This window comes from Anabrus simplex, chromosome 1 (genome assembly GCF_040414725.1).
Source record: "Anabrus simplex isolate iqAnaSimp1 chromosome 1, ASM4041472v1, whole genome shotgun sequence".
Taxonomy (NCBI): Eukaryota; Metazoa; Arthropoda; class Insecta; order Orthoptera; family Tettigoniidae; genus Anabrus; species Anabrus simplex.
The window spans coordinates 392,656,092-392,682,404 of NC_090265.1; the positions used below are offsets into that span (position 1 = coordinate 392,656,092).

Genomic DNA, 26,313 nt, shown 5'->3' on the forward strand with positions numbered 1-26,313 from the left:
CCGATCCTCCCATCCTCCAACAAGGCCCCTGTTGAGCATAACAGGTGAGGCCGCCTGGGCGAGGTAATGGCCCTCCTCACCAGTTTCATCACCATACTCAAAGTCTCACGTTCCAGGACACTGCCCTTGAAGTGGTAGAGGTGAAATCCCTCGCTGAGTCCGAGAGAAAACCAACCCTGAAGGATAAACTGATTAAGAAAGAAAGAAAGATCATAGTACTATAGGGCTATAACCTATCATTCCCCAAAAAATATATATATTTATGGTTGGGACAACTGGCCTACCGTCTTCCAGGGCCCATAAAAGAGAATTAAATATCTTTGTGGAGGGAAAAAGTTAAACATGATAAAGATAAATATGACTTCATCTAGTTTTCACAAGTCGGGCTGAGTGGTTCAGACTGTTGAGGTGCTGGCCTTCTGACCCCAACCTGGCAGGTTCGACCCTGGTTCAGTCCGGTGGTAGTTGAAGGTGCTCAAATACGTCAGCCTCGTGTCGGTAGATTTACTGGCACGTAAAATAACTCCTGCACGACTAAATTCCTGCACATCGGCGTCTCCGAAAATCGTAGAAGTAGTTAGCGGGGCGTGAAGCCAATAACATTAATTACATTTGGCTTTTAACAAGCTGAGCATATCAGGAAAGAAAAGTGTTCTGGTGACATTTTAGTCGCTCAATACAGGAATGTCTTTGGGTGCTGTGACTTACTTTTTCTTTTTTTTTTTTGCTTTACGTCACACCGTCACATATAGGTCTTATGGCGACGATGGGACAGGAAAGGCCTAGGAATGGGAACAAAGCGGCCGTGGCCTTAGGTACAGCCTCAGCATTTGCCTGATGTGAAAATGGGAAACCACGGAAAACCATCTTCAGGGCTGCCGGCAGTGGGGTTCAAAATCCACTATCTCCCGGATGCGAGCTCACAACTGCGCGCTCCTAACCGCACGGCCAACTCGCGCGGTATTTTTACCCTTCGGTTTATGACTTGGCTTGTATAACCTAAAACTTAGGCTAAGTTGGATAATATTTTAAACACCTACATCACTATTTTCACCTGTGTGCAATTATGTTATTTATTTCATTAATATTATGATAATTATTATAATTGAGCATTGTTAACTTATAAGGCCCCAACAGACAAGCATTGGTTTTGTGTAGAGTTATACATTTGTTAAATTCACGTTGTTTCCTTTCATGATGTACACGCCTATTCTTTGTTACATTATAGAGTATTTAGATATAGCCTAAATTTCTTTACCAATTAAGCTCTTCAATAAAGACATACACAACTGTCCCATGCCAAGATATATGGGTAGAATTAGAGCTGTCAAATGGTTCATAACCCCTTTGATTTATTATCTTGATATGGATCACCCAAAACATAGGTTAGGTTTGGAGAATACTTTAATAATCAGCATTATTTAATGCACTGTTTGTTACTTTGATATTCCAAGATGTAATTGAAGCATTTAAATAAAGCACCATACATTAAAATTTAAAGTTTTACCACTAGAACAGCTGATATAGAAAAGTGGTTTGAAAATTCAAACAAATTCATCTTACGTTAAACTCTTCAAAAAATTAAACTGTAGACTTTTCCGATATAGCACCAGCATTTCTCCAGCTCGCCAAAATCCATTTCTCCCTAGTTTTAGCGTCTTTGGAACGTTCATAAACAATTTGTTTATGGTATGCGATGTGCTATTGCACATCGGAACTCTACACCATTTATAAGTTTTCTGCCTTACTGTCTGCGCAGGATTCATTTTAAGTCTAAAATATACCACTCAGATTATTATCCAATGTATAGACCTCGAATTTAACCATACTAGACACTAACGTAAAGTAGAAATACGCGAAGTGTATCCTGCTTCTCACAGCACACTATGTGTTATTTCGTCTGCTAATTCAGCCAACCTGTACGATGACGTCAGGCCAATGAGATCGCGTACTTGCGTGACGTGACATTTTCGTAGATTTTTATCATGTTTGGAGTTATTATTTGTACATTCTGATCACATTTTTGAATTCTGCATGCAATTTTGAATCAGATTAGCATATTTTTAATTAAAACTCCGAATCATGCATGTTCCCTATTACATTATAAAACCCCTTTTGGGTCTGTGTGCGTCCGCAAGCGAAACAGACAGGTATGTATTTTCTTTAAAATCCAGACCTCTGAACTATGTAAAAAAAAAAAAAAACCCACACACACTCACTCTCTCTCTTTCACTTCGTAACTAATAATAGCTAACAATCCTCTGCAGTTAATAAAAGATATCAGTACTATTTAAGATAAAACAGATAGCCCAAGCTTCACTGAAACAGCACAGAAAACTTACCCTGTTCAGAAGACACGTTTATATGAGCTAACTAACCATTTGGTTAAAATATGGCGGAGCATATCAGAATGAAGCACTGGTTGGCCACACTCCGTAAGAGCCAACTGGAGCATGACTTCAAGGGTGCATGACTGACAAGGGGGCATTCCCTACTCATCACCACCGATTTCGCTCAAATTTATAGAACATGCAGGGCTTGGCTAGAAATTAAAGTACCCGAAGTGGGAACTCCAGATGGCCAAGCGTATAGAAAATAAAAATAAAAATGTTGACACGGCTCACGCACCGTATAAGCCACTTACGTTAGTGCGCTCGCCGAGCAGTAGATGGCGTAGCGGTAAGAGCTTGGACTAGTAATTCGATGGTCGTGGGTTTGTCTCGCCGTGTGAAGAATATTTTTCTCAATTTTTATATTACTCATTTATTTTAATTTGTTTTACTTATGCGAACTTATGAGAACTGCAGAAAATATGGAGTTGCGTACTTTCCCGACGTGTTCAAACAGAAATAATTCTTTTTTCTCCTTTATTGGCTATCTCCTCTCCTTGGGGAATGTGCCATAAACGTGAATAGTCGTTTCGCTGTAAGGTTCGTTTTCACTTAACAAGTGACGGTTGCTCCTGGCGGCTGTACAGAAACAATAGATTATTGGCGCAGGTAGACAATGACAATGAAATCCCAATTTTTTACCTTTTCTATGCCTTTTGCGAATAAATAAAATGAATTATTCACCTCTTTGCGTAATTGGAAAATGAATAATATAAAACGTGACAGAAAAAGACAATCTCCACAAGGCGAGTCGAACCCACGAACATCATACTACCAGTCCGAGCTCCTACTGCTACGCCAACAACTGCTCCGCGAGCGCATGAACGTCAGTGGCTTATACGGTGCCAACTACCTTGATACGGTGCGAGAGCCGCGTCAACATTTTTATTTTTATTTTCTATACGCTTGGCCATCTGGAGTTCCCACTTCGGGTACTTTAATTTCTAGCCATGCCCTGCATGTTCTATAAATTTGAGCGAAATCGGTTGTGACGAGTGGGGAATGCCCCCTTGTGAGTAGGGATGGAAAGTTAATCTTTCATTTGCTTGCATTTGTTTCCTCTAGCGGTGGACTGCACGACTTTTCCTTTGACGTTGGACTGTCGTAAAGAGAAATACATTATTTTACTTGCATTGTATCATTTAGTATTTTCAATGCACTATCCTCCACAATGTGGGCATTTGAATATGCACATTTCAGTTCGAGAGGTTCCCCAGTAGAGTTCTCTAACAGAAGTCTAGATGTGTACTGTGTACACCGCACTTAGAGCTCTCGAGGGATTCACAGTAGAAGTTTTTCTTAAAAAATGCAAAAGCATTATCAGCGATAGTGACGGATGATGTCCATTACTTCACTAAAGGTTTCTCATCATCAGGTATGTTACGATAAACGTTTCCAGAGCTGTCGACAACGAACCGTTACCTTATTAATAAGGGGCCAGCTGAAGACTACTACAATAATTATTTGTTATTACTTGTTCATAATACGCACTGTAATCAATACTATATACGGTATATATATGCATGCATGATTTAAAGTGATTTTATAGAATCTGAGGATGTTTATAATGTCAATATTTGTGTAATAGTGTGTACTTTTACAGGTATGTTATAGTGTTATATGTCAAGAAAGTGAAAATATACTCTAAAATACATATAAGCATCAATTAATCAAGATAAAATAATATTAAACTGTTACTTACCCAGCATGAGGGAATGATTTATAACTCCGCCAAAACAATAGGCGACGACAATAAGCACAGGCCATGATTGATTTCTCAGTAGATAGAACGAAATAAGTTGAATTAATACCATTCCAGTGACAACCCATTTGAAGTTAGGATCATATCCAAACAGCTTCTTGATCTGAGGATATTTGGCTGAAATTAGGAATACACATAAATGCCTTTAAATACTGCAACGCCAAACACCTCACACAATAGAAATAATGGTAGACGGAAAGAAAAAGCAAATCAAACACCAGAATACACACATCCTCATGTGAGTAGGAGCAACAGACATCCAAGGTATCTCCTGCCTGTCGGAAGAGACAACTAAAAAAAGGGGGCCCCAGGGGCTCTTAACTTGGGAGCGTGGGTTGGAAACCACGGGGCCCTTGGATGAGTCCTGGCATTGTTTGAACTTGTGTTAGGGTACTCATTTTCACCTATCCAATCCGACCCCCCTTGGCCAACTCTTGTTCTTTTTCGACCTCGACGCTGTTAGGTTCCGGGGTCTAGGGAGTCTCATTTTCGCGGCCTTCGAGGTCCTTGTCTTTCTTTGACCGATACCTTCATTTTTCGAAGTGCCGGATAACCTTTTTCCCCTCTGATTAGTGTTAATATAGGATGGTTGCCTAGTTGTACTTCCTCTTAAAACAATCGTCACCACCTCCACAACAGGAAACACAATAAACAGAGTAGTTTTCCGTATTATTAACACAGAGGATACTTCGAATATTCGAAAAATACAATCCCAAAAATAGTTTATTGAAACTAGTCGAAAATGAGAACCAGACAAGCGTTCTTCGAGAATTTCAATGAATATGGACAACAAAGGCATCCAAACGTATAAATATAAACCAAGCAATTAAAATTAAGGATGAACTGGAAACGGTTCTGGAGGCGTGATTAGCTCAATAGCTTAGCTCCTGGTTTCCCACTCGGAAGGCTGAAGTTCGAATTCCAGTCAATTCTGGGTTTTCATCTAAAAAAAAAAAAGCTCACGTGGCGTCGGAAAGGGTATGCGACCTAGAACACAAAGCCAAAACCAAAATGAACCCGGGTGGCTCCAGCGACCTCAGAAATACATGGGCTAAGACAGAAACAATTCTGTACCGATGCAGATCTCATAGACTACATATTCAAGAGACAAAGGGTCTGACACCAGCAGGAATCTTACAAGCTGCCAAACATACATCTTTTCATACTTGTTGTTATGTTTCTTTTCAGTGAGAGCCCAAGTCTGGTCAGCAAGCAGCGCAGGTGCCACTTGCCGGAGATTAACCCCGTACAACATGGATATTAACTGCCAAATCACGGATATGTAGAGTCCTCAGCCCGAAGGCTGGTTGGATCTCCAACAGGTCCACTATCAACTGTCATCGGTTGCCTAGGCGTCACTGAAGACATGTACACAGGTGAGCCCTATGATGAACGCTGGCGTGACTTACCATCTTACCACATATTATATCTTGTTTCATGATGTTTAAATTATATGTATTTGAAGGGGGTATATACGACGCAGTTGGTCCTCCCTATGTGGTTTTTGTAAATGTCAGAATACGACGAAAAAGGGTCATTTGTTTTATTTTCCACTTGGATAAATTTTCGAAGTCTTGCGAGTGCCGTATGATGTTGTAAAAAGGGTTATTAAATAGGGTTTCGAAGTGATATCACGTCCAATGTAGATCGTCATTTCCGTGTGTTTATTGCCTATATTTTGTGATGTCAAATTAAGATGTTCATTCGACGTAAAAAATTTTTGTCTGAATTTTTGACGTAAATAATATAAGAAATCCATGGTTACCCATTTTCAATCAATTCTAGTTGAAATTTCCATCCGGGAATAACGTGCGAGCAGTTGGATACTGTGAATTTGTTTAATTGAGAAAGAAATGTGCATTAGAGACCACGAACTTAAGAGTATAATAAACAAGGTTAGCCAAATTCAGGGTTGTTCAAAATATAGAGCGATGGTAATGATGATTGTTTGTCTGTGAGGGGTGCGCACACTTTGTAAAATGTTACGACGAGATATGACATCGTAATTATACGGCGAGTTGCTTTTGGTTTGTACGTAATTACTAGGGTTATCCAAGTGTTAATAATGGCTAGAGTTAGATTAGATTTAAAGTGTGAGGTCATGAAACAAGATATAAACTGGACATGAATGATGTAATAGTTCTTTACCAGATACAGGAATCAACAGATAAACATCAACATGATTAAACGAATACATCAAAAATTGTGTAGTAACTCGTGAGGAAACCATTCGTCCGTGGAAATAAAATGTGTTCTTTAAGATTTCATTAAATCATTTAAATTTATTTAATTATGAAATTCGGTGAAAACCGTATTTTGAAATAACTTTAAATCAAGCGAATAACTTGGAGATGCATTCTGGAAATCTTAGTTTTTTTCTGGGGAATGTGTAAATGTTAACGTAACGATTAAGGGGACATATCCGAAGGAAATGGATTTTACTGCCACAAAGTATTGTGAGCATTGCTATTGTTGTATTATTTAACTTTGGTTGATTGAGCAGTGAATGTGCTGGGGATAGTAAAGTGGAAACTTTGGTCATCAACCGATGTAACTTAAGTGTTTAGCCTTCAGCTTAGAAACTTGGATGGTCAGGGGGTCATCAACCTCAGTGACTTAGATTAGGGCCATATGCCACTGTAGCATCATTTTCCTTGCGGTCATCATCCACAATGACTTTAAAGTAACTTAGAAGTTTAGATGTCGGTCCATGACATAGTCGCAGGTCACATCGATTCAATTAAGGGTCCATGCCGTATAACCACTGTGTGGCACACACCGATTGGACTGCCTTAATTATACCCAGAGTCCAGAGTTCGTGTTACGAGGTCTGGACCATAAAGAATCACTATGATGGTAGATGTAGTCTCACATGGAAGCCGAATTTAAGGATTTCCAGACTTTCCTTTCTTTAATTAATAATTGAGACAATGGTTTCTAGTAAGAATGCCCATCAGGCAGTTACGCCGAAGGCTCACACCAGTGTTCTGACCTCTATCTAAAATAACTGTGGTGTCCAGTGGACACAATTGAGTTGAATGATACCGTTGATAAACCATAAATGATACATGAATTACTTGAATAAATAGGAATTTTTTTTAAACAAACCTTTCATTTGAGTAGATAGATTAGAATTACTGAACCCTACCTTTACCTCAGCAAGTGACGAAGAACCCGATACGACCCAAGAGACAGATCTCATGAACTTTTGCTGATAGGTAAGAAAGGTAGGTATCCTTTAGTATGGACCAAAGGGTTCATTACTTTTATTCATGCAATTTTTGCGTTGCATCGCACGGACACAGGTACGTCTTATGGCGACGATGGGATATGAAAGGGCTAGGAGTAGGAAGTGGCCGTGGCCTTAAAAATGCATCATCAGCAATTGCCTGGTGTGAAAATGGAAAACCACGGAAAACCATCTTCAGGGCTGCCGACACTGGCGTTCGAACCCACTATCACCCGAATGCAAGCTCATAGGTGCGCGTCCCTAACAGCAAGGCCAACTCCCTCGGTAAACGAGGAAGTCTCCCATTCATGGATTAATGTCCTTGATGATACCAGGATATTCAGTTCAGGTGGACTCAATAATCCTCGAAACCTCTCGGACTAATTCAAAGATCACATGACAGAAGAGATCCTGGACAGGTTCAGGAATGAAGCGTCGAAAGTGGAAGTAAACGACATGATCTACAACGAAGCAATTCTTGACACTGAAATCCTCATACTGGACAAATACAAAATTGCCAACCTGGAATTCATTGGCAGTACAGTACTTTTAAATTTCGCTTTGCCAGCGTACTAACAATTTGCTGAACAGAATTTTCAGAATTTGTATTCAGAGAAGGGGACGTGTTGATAAAATTTAAGTTTCTTTAAAACTGACTAATATCAGGTGCAAAGGTACTAACAGCACTTGTCTATGAAGTGTGGCAAGTCTTGTTTGGCATGACTGGAGTCTGGGCTGGGAGGACAAAGTATCAGTGGAATAAAATCCTACATGATATACACCCATAAAATGACCATTCGTGCTATTAGTCGACTGGCACAGGCTGTCCATTCAGGTGGCTAGATCACCCATCGGGCTTTCAACCCTCGCAGAGTAATTTCTTACAACTTGCAGCAATTGCATGCAGAAAGACAGTTATGGTTATTCCTACTATAGTGCAGTTTACTATAAATAGCTTCAGGAAATTCATATACAAATTCTTTCTTCCCACCCACCACTGGTTTACAGTATATGCGGAGGGTTGCCCCAGTTACGTTTGGGCGATTTTGACTTACCATTTGTCCTAGGCGATCCTTTTCTCTAGACCCGCTTGTGCTCGATGTGATAATAGCCACAGGCACGGACTACTGCCCTACATCTCAATTTACAATGTAGAGGACTTCAACGGAGAACACGAAGAAGACGTATATTATCCCATACCTCCTTTCGCACTTTCCAAAGACCCTCAATAGTGGCGGGACGTCTAGAAGAAAGCCCTCTTTACAAGAGACAGAGGCACAGAAATCCATCGGCGAGGCATCCGGGGATGTCGCTAAATGGCATGACACGGACACACGTCTCTGCTTTTCTCTCGTACTAGATGACTGGGGATCTGGCAGTATGACTGGATGCCTTATCCATGTGAATCTAGACATTTGAAGCATCCTCACCGTACAGCCGAGGTATATCCATCGAAATAGGGGTCCATGACATTCTTCTGAAAGTAGGTAGCATTGATCCTCACATTTTTTTGGCACTCTGTGGATTCTGAGTTTACCCCGGGCACAATATTCTGCCACTACCATGAATCCCGTAGAAAACTTTTCTTTGTTTTCCTTGACGAAGTTTGAGTGCCCTTTTTGGACTTTTGGGCGAGAGTAAATTTGCCCGGGGCTTGCTGGTGTCATCTAAATAACCCAAATCCTCATCCAGCGTAACAACCGACTGCCATTTTATCCCCTGTTAGGTAAGTTTCGTATCATTTTCTGGCATTAGTGAACCGTTCTTTAAACGTGCCTTACTTTCAAAAGCATGCCCACGTGCCTTATGCTACTTTACCAGGTTCAGGTCGTTTTTAATTATACAGTAAACTGTACCTATAGATGTGCATGTGTGACAGGCAAGGTGCCTGAGTTGGTAGATTTTCCTTCAGGACAGCAGCCTTTACCTTCTTAATCCTAGAATCATAAACTTTAGTCTCCCAGACTACGCACCCCTGTAGTTTCCGCGGTAATTTCCAGATGCTAATGAGCTGTGCCTTCCCCCTCCATCTATTCTTCCCCGGCTATCAACAATTAGTGCTGACCTTGGTTTCAAGCATAAAGGTCCAGTTGTTTGTTCACTGCGATATGACCGTCGTCTGAGAGACGAAAGTTTATGATTTGTGAAAGTATTCGTGATTTGCACATAGCTGTAAATAGTGTGAATATAAGGTTTATTACAGTAATGTTTTTTGTACGTAATACGTAAGCTTAATAGGATACTGAAATGAAAAATCTAGCGCATGATGATGAATTGATAACGGCAGTGTTTTCTGAATTAGACAGAGAACTACTCTCTTCAGGAGACATTAGTGGTAATGTATTTCGTGAATGAAATTACCCGGCCAATATATGCATCAAGGAGAAATATTATGACCGACAATTGCTTCACCTCAATTCGTCTGGCTGATTCTCTGCATTGCGACCATAACCTGACAGTCATTGGAACAATGAGAAAAGACAAGCCACAGATACCACCAGAGATGAAAACAGTCAAGGGAAGAAAGCTTGGGTCCTCCATGTTTTATTATGATGGTATAAAAACAATGGTATCCTATAAAGGAAAACCAAACAAGAATGTAATCCTCCTTTCTACATGCCATGAAGTAGGAACAATAGCAGCCAGCCGGAAAAAGATATGGCAGAAGACTACAATGGGACTAAAGGTGCCGTGGATACTGTCTATAAAATGCCAACATTGATGTCTTCTTCAAAAAAACGAGATTGCCAATGTGTATCTTTTATAGTATGATTAATACATCACTTGCCAATGGATATATTATTTATGTGCATAAGATGGTTCAAAAAGACCAAACGCCACTTTCAAGGCGAGAGTTTTCAAAGGATATATCCAAAATGCTAATGGCCCCAAAGCTGCAAGAGAGACTTCACACACCAACTTTGAGCCGCAGCCTGAAGAGGACCATTGCTGAAATTCTTGGAAAAGATGGCATTCCTGAAGAGCCTCAATCAGGTACTGCTGAAGGAAGAAAAGTTTGCGCGTTTTGTCCATCAAAGAAAAGAAGAAAAACCCGATTCCTTTGCAAGACATGCCGAAGCACATTTGTCTTGATCACCAGGCAAAACAGTGCATTGAATGTGCCTATTGAAGAAAAACTGACCAGAGTTAATTGTCATCACAACGTGTGGTAGTTTTAAGTTTAATATTCTGTATTTTGTGTAAAATGTTGGGTTTATGCCTATTAAAGTGCTTTTCTTTTCGGTAGTCTGACAGACGAAAGTTTATGATTCGTGTTACCCTGGAGGGACTTTATGATTCTAGGGTTAATGATGTCCAGAGTCCTGGAGGGTCGAACCCTACTCCTCGGCAGATTTTTCGAACTAGTTATTTCTGGCGGAAAACCATTTTCATGTAATTTTATCACATTGCCTACAGAGGACTTACTAGTGTTGAGACTTTCATTTCACACTGTTGTACAATCCTCGATAATGAGAAATTAGCATCGGAAAGACCAACAATGTAGCCTTGTCATATATCTGCAATTCCGCAGGCCATAAGGCAACAATGGTATGATATGACTAAACACGACACTTCTCTAAATCATACCGACCAGACCAAAGAAAGAAATCAGACATGCAACTGCTTCCAAGAGCGACACGTGAGCCGAAGGTCGCGTCCTGTATTAACTGGCGCAACCCTCCGTAGTTTGCTATTACGGGTTGAACGCGTGTAATGGGCTCTTTCGGGCGTTAGTGATTTACTAAGTAAATCTTGATCAGTGTTGTCGTAGGAAGACATTGGTGAGTAGCATTTCTGATTAATATTCAGGGAGTCTAGTGTGAAAAACTGCCAAGAAAATTACCGGTATTACGTAACATGTTTATTTTAGAATATCGTAGCATCTTTCGAGTTGAGCTTTTCATTACTTCGTTAAATACGAAAGAATTCAACTCGTTGACAGAACGACATAATTTCCAGTCTATCCTAGAAAAAGAAATGTAGCAATGTGACTATACGTCGCATCAATTTTCCATTTCGTCCCGTTTTTTAAGCATTTTAAATAGGCCTAATATACACTGCCAGAAAAATTAATAGCAACTCGGTGAATTTTCTCTTCATATCAAACTATTTCATGTTTAAGTGCGACAGGTCATTACAAAGTAATACATTCTATATATTTTCTGAAAGCTTGTTTTATTGCATCTCTAATGCAAGGTAACAAATTAATTTATTGCCCTTTACATAGCAGTCTGTGTAGCATTTCTGAATTGAAGGAAAAAACCAAAAATTTTGCATGCTAGTTTGTATCGAACGCCTCACATGACCCCACCACCGAAGCCGGATTATGCGTACAGTTTCATCCATCGAGTTCATTCCTAAATTAGCCTTTATCTCCTCATTCCGAGCACCCTCCTGCCATTGTTCCCACCTGTTTGTACCAGCAATCATTCTTGCTACTTTCATGTCTGTTACTTCTAACTTATGAATAAGATATCCTGAGTCCTCCCAGCTTTCGCTCCCGTAAAGCAAAGTTGGTCTGAAAACAGACCGATGTAAAGAGTTTCGTCTGGGAGCTGACTTCCTTCTTACAGAATACTGCTGATCGCAACTGCGAGCTCACTGCATTAGCTTTACTACACCTTGATTCAATCTCACTTCCTATATTACCATCCTGGGAGAACACACAACCTAAATACTTGAAATTATCGACTTGTTCTAGCTTTGTATCACCAATCCGACAATCAATTCTGTTGAATTTCTTACCTACTGACATCAATTTGGTCTTCGAGAGGCTAATTTTCATACAATACTCATTGCACCTATTTTCAAGTTCCAAGATATTAGACTGCAGGCTTTCGGCACAGTCTGCCATTAAGACCAAGTCGTCAGCATAAGCCAAACTGCTTACTACATTTCCACCTAACTGAATCCCTCCCTGCCATTTTATACCTTTCAGCAGATGATCCATGTAAACTACGAACAGCAAAGGTGAAAGATTACAGCCTTATCTAACCCCTGTAAGTACCCTGAACCAAGAACTTATTCTACTATCAATTCTCACTGAAGCCCAATTGTCAACATAAATGCCTTTGATTGATTTTAATAATCTACCTTTTATTCCATAGTCCCCCAGTGTAGTGAACATCTTTTCCCTCGGTACCCTGTCATATGCTTTCTCTAGATCTACGAAACAAACACAACTGCATATTCCTCTCGTAGCATTTTTCAATTACCTGGCGCATACTGAAAATCTGATCCTGACAGCCTCTCTGTGGTCTGAAACCACACTGGTTTTCATCCAACTTCCTCTTAACGACTGATCGCACCCTCCCTTCCAAGATGCTAGTGAATACTTTGCCTGGTATACTAATCAATGAGATACCTCTATAGTTGTTGCAATCCTTCCTGTTCCCTTGCTTATAGATAGGTGCAATTACTGCTTTTGTCCAATCTGAAGGTATCTTACCAACACTCCACGCTAATTTTACTACTCTATGAAGTCATTTCATCCCTCCCTTCCCACTATACTTCACAATTTCAGGTCTAATTTCATCTATTCCTGCTGCCTTATGACAATGGAGTTTATTTACCACCCTTTCCACTTCCTCAAGCATAATTTCACCAACATCATTTTCCTCCTCCCCATGAGCTTGACTGTTTGCAACATCACCAGGATGTTTCCTTTTACATTGAGAAGATGTTCAAAATATTCCCTCCACCTCTCCAGTGATTCCCTGGGATCTATGAGTTCACCTGAATTACTCAAAACACTGTTCATTTCATTTTTGCTTCCCTTCCTAAGATTCTTTATTACTGTCCAGAAAGGTTTCCCTGCTGCTTGACCTAGCCTTTCCAGGTTATTACCAAAATCTTCCCATGACTTCTTTTTGGATTCAACAACTATTTCTTTCGCTCTGTTTCTTTCATCTACGTACAAATCCCTGTCTGCCTCGGCCCTTGTTTGGAGCCATTTCTGATAAGCCTTCTTTTTACGTTTACAGGCTGCTCTCACTTCATCATTCCATCAAGATGTTCGCCTTTTCCCATCTTTACACACAGTTGTTCCTAGGCATTCCCTTGCTGTTTCTACTACAACATCCCTGTATGCCACCCATTCACTTTCTATATCCTGAACCTGCTTACTGTCTACTGTTCGAAACCTCTCACTAATCATATCCATGTACTTCTGTCTAATTTCCTCGTCCTGGAGATTTTCTACCCGTATTCGTTTGCAGACAGATTTCACTTTCTCTACCCTAGGCCTAGAGATACTTAGTTCACTACAGATCAGATAGTGGTGTGTATCATTGAAAAATCCCGCGAAAAACTCATACATTCCTAACAGATTTCCTGAATTCAAAGTCTGTTAAGATATAGTCTATTATGGATCTGGTACCCCTAGCCTCCCATGTGTAGCGGTGAATAGCTTTATGCTTGAAGATTGTATTCGTAACAGCTAAACCCATACTAGCACAGCAGGCCAGCAAACGCTTCCCATTCCCATTAGCTTCCATATCATCCCCACATTTACCAATCACCCTTTCGTATCCTTCAATTCTATTCCCAACTCTTGCATTGAAATCGCCCATTAGCACTATTCTATCCTATTTTATCTGCATCGCTTATGTCTGGAAAATAGATTTGCTACCTCGGAAGTACTTAGAGACAAATGGAGAGAAACGTCTGGTGTTAATGTTTGTTCTAGAACTGTTAGGCAACAGATTTCGATAATTTGATTTGGTGTCCAAAAAAGCCTGTAAAGAAACAATGCTCATCAAAAAGCAACGTATGAAGCGTTGGCCAGCTGAGCAGTGGCGTAAGGTTCTCTTCAGTGATGAATCTAAAGTCAATATTGGTGGAAGTGATGCGGGTTGTCGAGTGTTTCGGAAAACAAGTGAAGTACTGAATCCAGCCTGTACTCTAAAAACTGTTCCAACTAGTGTTATGCTCTGGGGGTGTTTCTCATACAATGGTGTTGGGCGTATTGATGTCCTAGAATCTACTATCAATGGGCAGAAGTACAAGACGATTTTGGAGAAGAAAATGTTACCATCAGGAAAGGATTTATTTGCAGGACAACCATTCATTTTTCAGGATGATTCAGCATTCTGCCATCGTGCAAAAGTGGTCAAAGACTTCTTAGGTGAACAAGAAAATGTCTCAGCACTGTCTTGGCCTGGAAATTCGCCAGACCTAAATCCAATAGAAAATTTGTGGGCGATTCTGAAGAAAATAAGAGAAAGGAAGCCCCGAACAAGACTGCGATTGAGGCTATTGTTAATATCTGGTATCATGAAATGCCCATTGAAACTCTCCAAAATTTAGTAGATTCCATGCCGAGGAGGTGTCAAGAAGTTTTGAGGTCAAAAGGCTATGCCACCAAGTACTAGAGACGACATAAGAAAGTAATTATTGAAGTGTAAAATGCTGGTTTTGTCCCTTCAATTAAGAAATACTACACAGACTGCTATGTGATGGGCAATAAATTAATTTGTTACCTTGCATTAGAGAGACAATAAAACAAGCTTTCAGAAAATATAGAGATTGTATTACTTTGTAATGACCTGTCACAATGAGACATGAAATAGTTTGATATGAGGAGAAAATTCACTGAGTTGCTATTAATTTTTCCGGCAGTGTATCATTTTATTTATGTTATGCCTTTGTATGTGGCGAGGGCTTAGAGGTGACCACTCTACTCCACATCATGCCGAGGTTACGGATGGTGGAAGCCTTACCTTCCACCCCTCCCAGCGCCGTCATGGATATATGGAGATTACGTTTTTTATGTGGCAAAGTTAGAGCTCACGGCCATCTGTTACACTTAATTACAACATACAGTACATAGTGACAATTTGAAAGTTATTTAAGACTGTATATATCATCTAGAAACTACCTAAATTAATGGAATAAATAGTATTATAGTTATTTTGTTAATGATTAATATTCTCTACCTGCATTAGCTAACGATAGATCTACATCATACTCGTTCTCATTCACTTTAACATTCATGCAAACTGTTCACGGATTTATGAGAAAATATCGACAAGATCGCTTAAATGATGCTATTAAAGTGATATTCGTACACTGATAGGGAGAGAATTCCATAGTTTTGCCCTAGACACCTGAGAGGACAACATTTTGAGTGCAAAAGTCAATGACGTAGTACTATATACGTAAACTCAATGGGAAAGAACGAATTTTTTTTGTTTAAGCTCCGCCTTTTCTTTTTATTCCAGTAACTTTTCATAATATTACAGTTATAACTTACAAAGGTACCGTATAGTGGTACTTTAAAACGCCACTGCCAATGAAATCCTGGAGGAGGATGAACTGATGCAAACTGCCTTCCGAGATGTCGAGCCTGTTCATGAACCTTTGAATGATGCTTCAGCTAACGTGTTCCTTCCGATTACGTCAAGAACAGTGGTGGTGGTGGTGGTGGTGGTTGTGATTGTTTTAAGAGAAGTACAACTGGGAACGATCCCCTTATGTAACGTAGGGAATACTCTTGTTTTTTTTTGTTTTTTCGCTATTTGCTTTACGTCGCACCGACACAGATATGTCTTATGGCGACGATGGGAAACCATGGAAAACCATCTTCAGGGCTACCGACAGTGGGGCTCGAACCCACTATCTCCCGATTACTGGATACTGGCCGCACCTAAGCGACTGCAGCTATCGAGCTCGGTCGTAGAGAATACTACAGTATTACTTCATCATACAAATGCTTCATTTAAAAGAGTTTGTTGCGAATGAGGAAAATACTGATATTTAAATTGCTTTATAGTGATGAACTGATGAAGGTTGGTGAATAATGTTGAGCAAAATTAAAAATTGTATGAAGTTAGCTCGTTTCAACTACAACTTTAATATTAAAAATGAAAAATTACATAGCTCTTTTCATGTTACCCTGTTAAAGAAGAATGTTTTGAAAACAGATGATCCATTTTGAACTTTCAGTAATATGTTCACCCGACCAGTATATGATAGATTTTGGTACCAGGTGCTATACCTTTTAGAATTAACACAGCACTGTATGTTAGTGGAGTAACAATGCTATAGTTGCCATACTTTATGTGAAAGGGTGATAGCTGCTAAAATCTATGTTCTGTCAAATGCAATTTCGCGTTTTACCAGCTATTCCCTGGAATCTGGAAAGAAAACCCCCAGAGACTACTAGGAATTAAGAAACACCAGAGCAATATGAATTCAGAGGAAGGCTACAAAATCAACAATTCTTTTATACCTATTATTATACACAGATTACAATATGGAGGTCACAGCATGAAAATACAAGATGAACCCTCAAATTGCAACAGCACCAGGAAATCCCAGCACTGCCTTTGTTGCCTTGAAGAAAAAATAATAAGGCCCTACTGCAGTGTATTCGGAGCGTAGGCAAAGTGTACGGAAGCCGCATAAAACAATACTGTTCAACGCAGAAGAAGAAATATGTATTTTTTTTTTACAATTTTGCTTTACGTCGCACCGACACAAACAGGTCTTATGGCGATGATGCGATAGGAAAGGGCTAGGAGTAGGAAGGTAGCAGCCGTGGCCTTAAGGTACAGTACTAGAATTTGTCTGGTGTGAAAATGGGAAACCACGGAAAACCATATTCAGGGCTGCCGGCAGTGGGTTTCGAAACCATTATCTCCCGAATGCAGGTTCATAGCTGCGCGACCCTAACCGCACGGCCAACTCATAGGTCCCGAAAGAAGAATCGAATGAGTTTAAAGTTTACGTTTATGAGTGTATACTGTGCTCTGCGATTAGTGAATTCTTGAGATTGTGTATTTGTGTTTGTATCTTGCACAACACTATTTTCAGTTTGATCAAGAAACTTTAAGACGCCACTGCCACTGAAATCCTGGAGGAGGACGAACTGATGCAAATTGCCTTCCGAGATGTCGATCCTGTATATGAACTTCTGAATGACGCTTTAGCTAACGTGTTCCTTCCGATTAAGTCAAGAAACAACTGATGCTAAGAAAAAATGGTGATTGATGAAAACAATCATGCACCACTTCAGGAGGGTCAAGAACAACTATCTCGTTATCAGAGATATGAACAAGATACAAAACGTGAGCAATACAAGGTCATCTCGGAGTACGTGTGGTCCAATTTTCAAGAGGCATAATACCGATATGAGGCGGTGGGCGTACACGAAAGCTAGAGCATTTGGAGTGACTGATTTAAAAGCTGGAACGAGATGAATTTGAAATTTCAAAGCAATTCACAAAATTGTTAGTCGCAAAGTTACGCACCCTATAGCTTACGAACACGCTAAATCGCAAGAGACGGAACAATCTGCGATTGCATTTGGCACTAAATTCACCGACAAGATCGTTCCTGATTATTCATCGCCTGAAATTCTGAATACCAACTACCTGGATTTAATCATAAAATTGTCGGAGTGAATTCAGCGTCTGTAATATCATATACGTATACAATTCAGCACATCGTATCCATGGAAATTAAACTGCTCACTCCACTTCTTACTGTCTTACACGAACCAAGTGCCACATTTGGTCTCTTTGTGCATCAGAACTTATAATGGTGGTGATTACAGTTTTCAGAGGAAGTGCAACTAAGAAACCATCCTCTGTATAACACTAGACTAATCAGAGAGAAAAAATGGAACGGATCCGATACTTCGAAAAGTGAAGGTATCGGCCAGAGTAAGACAACGGCCACGAAGGGCGTGAAAATACGACTCCCTAGCACTCGGAACCTAACAGCGTCGGGGTCGGAAAAGAACAAGAGTTGACCAAGGGAGGTCGAACAGGATCGACGAAAGTCAGGAGCCCGTCACAAGAGGAAGCAATGCCAGGACTCAGCTAAAATGACCCGTGGTCACCAACCCACGCTCCCAAGTTGAGAGGCCCTGGGGCACCTTTTAGTCGCCTCTTACGACAGTGGATGTATTCTACCACCCTCACCTACAAGGGGCGACCTCCTTACACACCGTACACGATGAATCACCTAAAACGTGCATCCCAAATTTTTCTGTAATGGAAGGTGCTATTGACGGGCCTTTTTCAAAGAAATTAAGTAGAACCAAAAGCTCATATATACAGCCCATGCACAGATTAATAATTATTAGGATGCGTATTATTTTAGAAATTTTCATTTTCAAATGAAGATGTCTACTGATATTAACAACGATGATGCTTGTTGTTTAAAGGGGCCTTACATCTAAGGTCATCGGCCCCTAATGGTACGAAATGTAACGGCAGTTTAAAAGTCCAAAATTCATCACTAACCACAATTCAAAACGTGATGATGAAGAATGAATGGATGAATATGAATTTAAAATAATCAGTGGATCCAACTCACAATACTGAAAGAAAAGTAATTCCAAAATCGATCCAATGACGAATTCAGAAAGACTATGATGAACAATGAATATGAACTTAAAACAATCACTGTCATTCAATTGTAACTTACATTTACTCTTAGCTGAAAATATACCGGTGGTCCACTAGCCCATTGCGCTCCAGTTTTACGCATCCCTTCACATTTACTACAATTCTGAAAGACATCGGCCCCTCTCCCTAAACCGGGGTAATGTAACGAGACGTGTGTTTATGGGCTAGAAGACAGCAGGAATCGTGAGCGCCACTGTTAATTCACTATGGGTACCTCGAATGAACCCGTAAAACGAATAGAGATACGCAGAACACGTACTTTAAAACAGGAGGTGGGCGCATAGACCTCGAACACGGTACTGTGTAGGCTGGGAAATGGGCGCCGTAGGTCAAGTGTCGCAGTAGCTCATATGGCAAGTGGGCGGGGAGATTTGTGATAGTGGACAGTGATCGAGGTAGAAGGTTCGAATCCGACATAAGTTTTTTTTTAACAGCCAGTTGCATGGGATGTGGTAATAAGGCTGCATACTTGACAGCTTCCAAGGACTGGTTTGTTTATCTGAGCCTGTAAAACACCGTATCATTGCATTGGGTATGGTGCTGGGTTGGACGAGAATGGGGAGATGGTCTGTGGCTACGTCGAACATGTTCCAAGCTTCGTAGACCACAGGTAGGGCAAAGTATGCCCCACTGGAACGATAACAACATGCGATGGCAGGTAAGTATGTAGCTGCGCGAACTCGCCTCCTTCGAAGCAATTCACAACACAAACTTTATTCACTGCCTCGAGATGTATTCCAGCGACGAGTATATGGATATGTTACTTATCTATCGAGAAGCTAGACAGAATGCATACCAGACAACGCCTGTACTAAGAACGCTATCCGGATAGACAACAACCGACGGGCATGACATTTCGGAGTGTGGAAAGACGCCTGCGGGACACTGCATCCTTGGGAGGGACACGGCCTGATCGAGATCACGTGACGTCTGCTGAGAATGAAGAGGTTTTGACGCTATCCGGCGTAACCCTCATAATAGCACACGGGCCATTGCACAGGAGAAAAACACCAGGCAAGCGTCTGTTACGCGGATATTGCATACCCATCGGTTTCACTCGTACCATTTGCACTTACACCAAGAGCTCCACTGTCATGATTTCGATGCCCGGGTGGCATTCTGTCATTGGATCCTACAGCATGTGGATACTGGTCCTGCTTTTCTAGAGACTTATTTACGGACGAAGCACAATTCCACAACAATGGTGCGAAAGGCAGCTTTTCAGGTACAGTGGGGGGTGAATGTATGCTGTGGAGTCATGGGTGACCACCTCATCGGTCTCCATTTTTTTGAGGACCATCTGACCAGCCAACGCTATCTGCGGTTTCTCCAAGATGAACTACCGCCGTTTTTGGAACACGTACCACTCTTTGACCGCTGAAGGATGTGGTTTCAACATGACGGAGCTCCACCCCACGCGGCGGTGGTCGTTCAGAACCATCTCCATGGGACGTATCCTGATAAATGGATAGGAAGGGGAGGACCTGTCCCCTGGACCGCCGCCAGATCGCCCGATCTCTCGTCCCTGGATTTTTTTCTGTGGGGCCATGTAAAACAACTGGTGTATGCACCGGAGCCGGCCAGCCCTTGTCACCTTAGACAGCTCATCACAGAGGCATGCCGATCCGTTTTGCCAGAGATGTTGCAACAGGCCAGACGGTTCTTAAAATATAGCGCGCAGCTCTGTATCGGCCACGGAGGTCGTCAGTTCGAGCAGGTGCTGCGCTAAACGACGTGGATAACAAACCCTGTCACATGTTTCCTAGCCTCTATCAACCCAGCTCCATAACGGAACGTTTCAGGGCCAAATAAACACATCAGTCTGTGAAAAATGCCGGAATGAAGTATACAACCTTGCCAAATCCCAGGCAACTGACTTTAAAAAAATATTGGCATGGGACTTAACCTTCCTAACCCTCGAGCAGTGTCAACTATCACACATCCTACCGCACGCTAGCCATGTGAGCCACTGCGACACTTGACCTAAAGCGCCCACTTTCCAGCCTATACTGGCCACATACCATAATCTCCACACCCTCGTCCAACCCAGCACCAAACCCAGTGCAACGATATATACGGTCTTTTACAGGCTCAAATAAACAAATCAGTCCTTGGAATCTATCAAGTATGCAACATTACCACATCCCAGGCAACTGGCTGTTAAAAAAAATTCGTATGTGGGATTCGAACCTCCTACCTCAATGACTGTCCACTATCACATATCTTCCTGCCCGCTTGCCATGTGAGCTACTGCAACACTTGACCTACGGCACCTACTTCCCAACCTATACAGTACCGTGCTCCCGGTCTTTGTGACCACCTCCTGTTTTAAAGCACGTGGTCTGCGTAACTGTACTTGTTTTACGGGTTCATTCGAGGTACCCATAATGAATTAACAGTGGTGCTCACGATTCCTGCTATCTTCTAACTCGTAAACACATCTTGTTACATCAACCCGGTTTAGGGAGAGGGACCGATGTCTTTCAGAATTGTAGTAAATGCGAAGGGACGCAGAAAACTAGATCGCAAGGAGCTGGTGGTTTACTATCCATTTTACTGTCTAAACAGAATTTTGCACATTCTCTGTCATATTTCTCACCGTTAATAGATATGTTATATCCAGGAAGCAAGTTGTAACTACAGTACTTTTGTGTTATATTGAGAACAATGAAGAGCTAATTCTCAAATATTACTCCTCTGGTAATATGACAATTATTCCATTCTGTTTCTACAAGGAAAACTAGCACAAAAGGCCCATTTTGACTATTAATTTTGTAGTTAGAATAATAATTATTGTATGTAAACTTAATGGTATCTTTTAATGTTCAGACTAAAAATATTCCAAGAATTTACTAGTACGGTATAAGTTACAATACGTGAAGTATAACAAAACAGGCCACAACATAAATTCTATGTTATTTAGAATAGGTAAGAGGCATCATATTGATAAGATATGTCTGAAACGATATGGAAAGGAATGTGACTGTAGTGGGAGATCTCATTTTACCAAATGTCAATTGGGAAGGTAATTCAAACGACAAGAAGCGTGAACAAACGGCAAATAAGTTAATATGAGAAGGACAGCTGATTCAGAAAGTGATGGAACCAACTAGAGGGAAGAATATTCTGGACGTGGTGCTCGTAAAACCAGATGAGTTTTATAGAGAAACCGAAGTAATAGATGGTATTAGTGACAATGAAGCTGTTTTTGTCCTAGTTAAAAACAAATGTGATAAAAAGGAAGATCTTAAAAGTAGGACTATTAGGCAGTAATTAAATGAAATAAGTTTCATTATGATAGATCTGTACTGAACTGTGATTACAATAAATTAAACTAATGTATTATTAAGGTCCACCTTTTCAATACAAAATATACAGAGTATAAATTATGTAAATGATTAGGGACTAGTTTTGATCTAATAGTAGGTCATCATCAGCCTGAAGCAAAATTAAAACAAATTCCGAAGAAATTAAACAATGTAAAGACACATAAGGTCTCTTAAATGTACATACCATGTGAGATATTGAGAAAAGAATTATAGAGACGTGCAGTACTATGTTAATAGCATCATACTTTGCATCCACATATATTTCAAATTTATAAATATCTTGAGAAGACAATGTTACTACAATTTCAACTGATCTCTGAATGAAAAATAGCATTGCTTGAAAGCCAGCCTTTTACGATTTCCATGACCAGGAACTTACGGATTACTTTTACAACTTAACTTTTATATGGCACACTGGACTTTTTTATAGATTTCTAGTTTTTAACGTAGTGTAGCACATCTCTCGATTCTTAAGCCTCCACGCGCAACAATCACCTTCCTTCAAGTTCCAAAAAACAGAAGAGCCTTTCTAGCATCCATGTGTTTTTACGTCTATGAATATCTTGAAAAACGAGGTAACTTCGTCTCAGTTGTTCTTCAATTGGATAACAGCATCTTAAAGGAGCCAGCATATACTAATCTCCTTACCCAGCAACTCAAGGATTGCTATCTTTGACATCTTTTTAATGCACACTGGACTTTTTATGAATCTCTGTCAGTTATTTTTTAACATAGTGCTGCACGTCTCTATAATTCTTTTCTCAATATCTCACATGGCATGTACATTTAAGAGACCTTATGTATCTTTACATTGTTTACCTTCTTCGGTATTTATGTTTTAATTTTGCTTCAGGATGATAATGACCTACTATTAGGTCGAAGCGAGTACCTAATCCTTTATGTAATTTAAACTCTGTATATTTTGTATTGAAAAGGTGGACCTTAATAATACATTAGTTTAACACTATTAGGCAGGAGGCTGATGAAACAAGCATGAGGGAGTTTAAAAAAGTAACTATGATCAGTGGAAAATGGTAAAAAAATGTAAACAGACTCTGGGATGGGTTTAAAGCAATTGTTGAAGAATTTGAAAACAGGTTTGTATCTTTAAAGGTGGTAAGGAATGGTAGAGACCCACTATATTATAATAGAGAAATAAAGAGACTAAGGAGGAGGTTCAAACTGGAAAGAAATATAATTGGAAATGGCTGTGGAAGTAAGGAGAAATTGAAGGAACTTACTAGGAAATTGAATCTAGCAAAGTAGTCAGCTGCTAAGGATAACATGATGACAAGCATAATAGACAGTCATACAAATTTTAGTGAAAAATGGAAGGGTATGTATAGGTACTTAAGGCAGAAACAGGTTCCAAGGGCATTCCAGGGACCATTAATGAGCAAGGGGAGTGTGCATGTGAGGATCTTCAAAAGGCAGAAGTATTCAGTCAGCAGTAAGTAAAGATTGTTGATTATAAGGATAATGTCCAGCTAGAGGATGTGACTAATACTAAAAAAGTATTAAAATTTACCTATGATAACATTTACAATAAGATACAAAAGTTGAAAACTAGAAAAGCAGCTGAAATTGATAAGGTTTCAGCAGATATACTAAAGACAATGGTTTGGGATACCATAGCATATCGGACGTACTTATTTGATTATTGCCATTCATGCTTTCACGGTCCGTACTTATAGACATGATATAGGCTTTTGGGCTTACGATGTGTCAAGAAAATAAGGTGAAATTAGTTAAGTTTCACAGAGAACTTCTGCTCTGAGTCTTCAGAAAAAAATCTCATCTGTCCTCGAGAAAGGCTTCTAAGACGATGAGGTTAGAATTAAGACGTTATAATAACAGTGGAAGAGGTACGTTTGATCGTCACCAGATGCAGTACAGCGCTAGCGTTCGGAGAGGAAGCTGACGGAACCATCAGAATCAGTCTGAGAGGTTCACATAACATAACAGGTGTACGCACATATGAAAGTATGACCTTGACACAAGCCTGGAATGAAACATCTGGCGATGAGGAATGTACGAATTTGGAAAACATCGAAACGAAATAGCAAACAACAGTGAAGGGACAGGGAAGGTAACTACCTGCGTAAATCCTTAGAGGCTGGCAACAACAAATTACTTAATTGATAGCCAGTGTCCCTGTTGAAATTGTTAGGATTTCTACGTATTTCCACAGCTTCCCATATAATCCTGGACCAGCAGTGTCTAGTGTGGGTAAGAGCTCGAGCATCTTGGAACATGACATCATGACCCGACGATAGAGCGTGCTCAGCTACTGCAGATTTGTCTGGCTGGTTGAGACGAGTAATTCGTTCATGTTCCTTGATACGAGTAGCAATGGACCAGCATGTTTAGCCGATGTATACCTTACCGCAAGTACAGGGTATTCTGTATACCCCAGGATGTAAAAGTGGGGACATTTTGTCCTTGGTTTTAACCAGACTGTGAGCAATTTTAGTGACTGTGCCAAACACAGTTTTTATATTGTGTTTGCGGAGGACTTTGGCAATTCAATCCGTGGTGTTGTGAATGTAAGGCAGGTAGGCAGTTCCCTTCAATTCTTCCTTCTGTGAGCTTTGCTTGGTCGCACGGTTCCATGAATATGCAAGTCGCTGTAACCATTAACCCTTGAACGTGACAGTGTGTCCATCTCTACCTGGATATTTGGTTCCCACAAATTCGTCTCGCTCTCTTGTTGAGTGTCGTAAGAATGCCTTGTTTTTATGCTGAATAGTGGTGAGAATATGCATGAAGATAGCGATTTGTGTGCGTAGGCTTACGATAGATGGTATGTGCTAAGGAGTCGTCCGGTTTCTTTCTTACTAGAACATCCAAGAAAGGAAGGCATCCGTCCAACTCCATCTCCTAGAAATATATGAAGTTTTTCAGGACCTTCTGTCCAGACCACAAATGTATCAACAACATACCTCCACCAGATCATAGGTTTGAGGGGTGCTGAAGCAATAGCCCCCTCCTCAAAATGCTCCATAAAGAACTTAGCCACTACGGGCGAAAGTGGATTTCCCATAGCCCCTGCGTCCGTCTGTTCGTTAAAATTCCCATCCCATAAGCCTTTCTTGTGGACAGTTTAGATTTTCTTCTGAAGACGCACAGCAAAGTTCTCTACAAAACGTAAAGAATTTCACCTTATTTTCTTGACACGGCATAAACCCAACAGCATATGTCTTTATTTGATTATTGTTTGCATGAAGGAGCTATAGGCTACCAAATTAATGGAGAATTGCTATGGTATCCCCTGTGTTTATAAAGGAAAGGGTGATAGACATAAAACTAAAAATTACAGGCCAGTCAGTTTGACATGCATTGCAAGTAAACTTTGCAAAAGCATTCTTTCTGATTATATTAGACATGTTTGAGAAATTAATAACTGGTTCGATAGAAGGCAGTTCAGGTTTAGGAAAGGTTATTCCACTGAAGCTCAACTTGAAGGATTCCAGCAACATATAGCAGATATCTTGGATTCAGGAGGTCAAATGGATTGTACTGCAATTGACCTGTCTAAGGCATTTGATAGGGTGGATCATGGGAGACTACAGGCAAAAATGAGGTGTAAATGGACTGGACAAAACAGTGACTGAATGGGTGGCTATAATTCTGGAAAATAGATCTCAGAGAATTAGAGTAGCTTTATCTGACCCTGTAATAAGAGGGGAATTTCTCTTCTTGCAAGTTGCTTTACATCGCACTGACACAGATAGGTCTTATGGCGACGATGGGGAATTCCTCAAGGCAGTATTATTGGACCTTTATGTTTTGTTATACAGTACATATAAATGATATGAGTAAAGAAGTGCAATCAGGGAAGGCTTTTGCAGATAATGTTATTATTTATAGAGTAATAAATAAGTTACAAGATTGTGAGCAACTGCAAAATGACCTTGATAATGTGAGATGGACAGTACGCAATGGTATGATGATAAACGGGGTCCAATAACAGACCAACTCCATTGGTATTAAGTGGTATGTTCCGAGCTGTCAGTGGAGAGATGACGTGGAATGACATTAGTAGACGAATAAGTTTGAGTGGTGTCTTTAAAAGAAGGAAAGATCACAATAAAGTTGGAATTCGAGAGGACATGCTGGTTTATAGGAAGGGGAGTTAGCGATTGGAATAACTTACAAAGGAAGATGTTCAATAAATTTCCAATTT

At 40.3% G+C, this 26,313-nt stretch overlaps 1 protein-coding gene across 1 annotated transcript in view; it reads right to left on the minus strand.

Annotated features, from left to right (window-relative positions):
* The window catches only part of ifc (delta4-sphingolipid-FADS-like protein ifc), a 125,765-nt gene that overhangs the window by 95,451 nt on the left and 4,001 nt on the right, over window positions 1-26,313 (minus strand). The window contains exon 2 of the mRNA XM_067134997.2: window positions 4,093-4,269. Within this exon, the coding sequence (XP_066991098.2) occupies window positions 4,093-4,269 (177 nt within the window). The remainder of the gene's footprint in view (window positions 1-4,092; window positions 4,270-26,313) is intronic.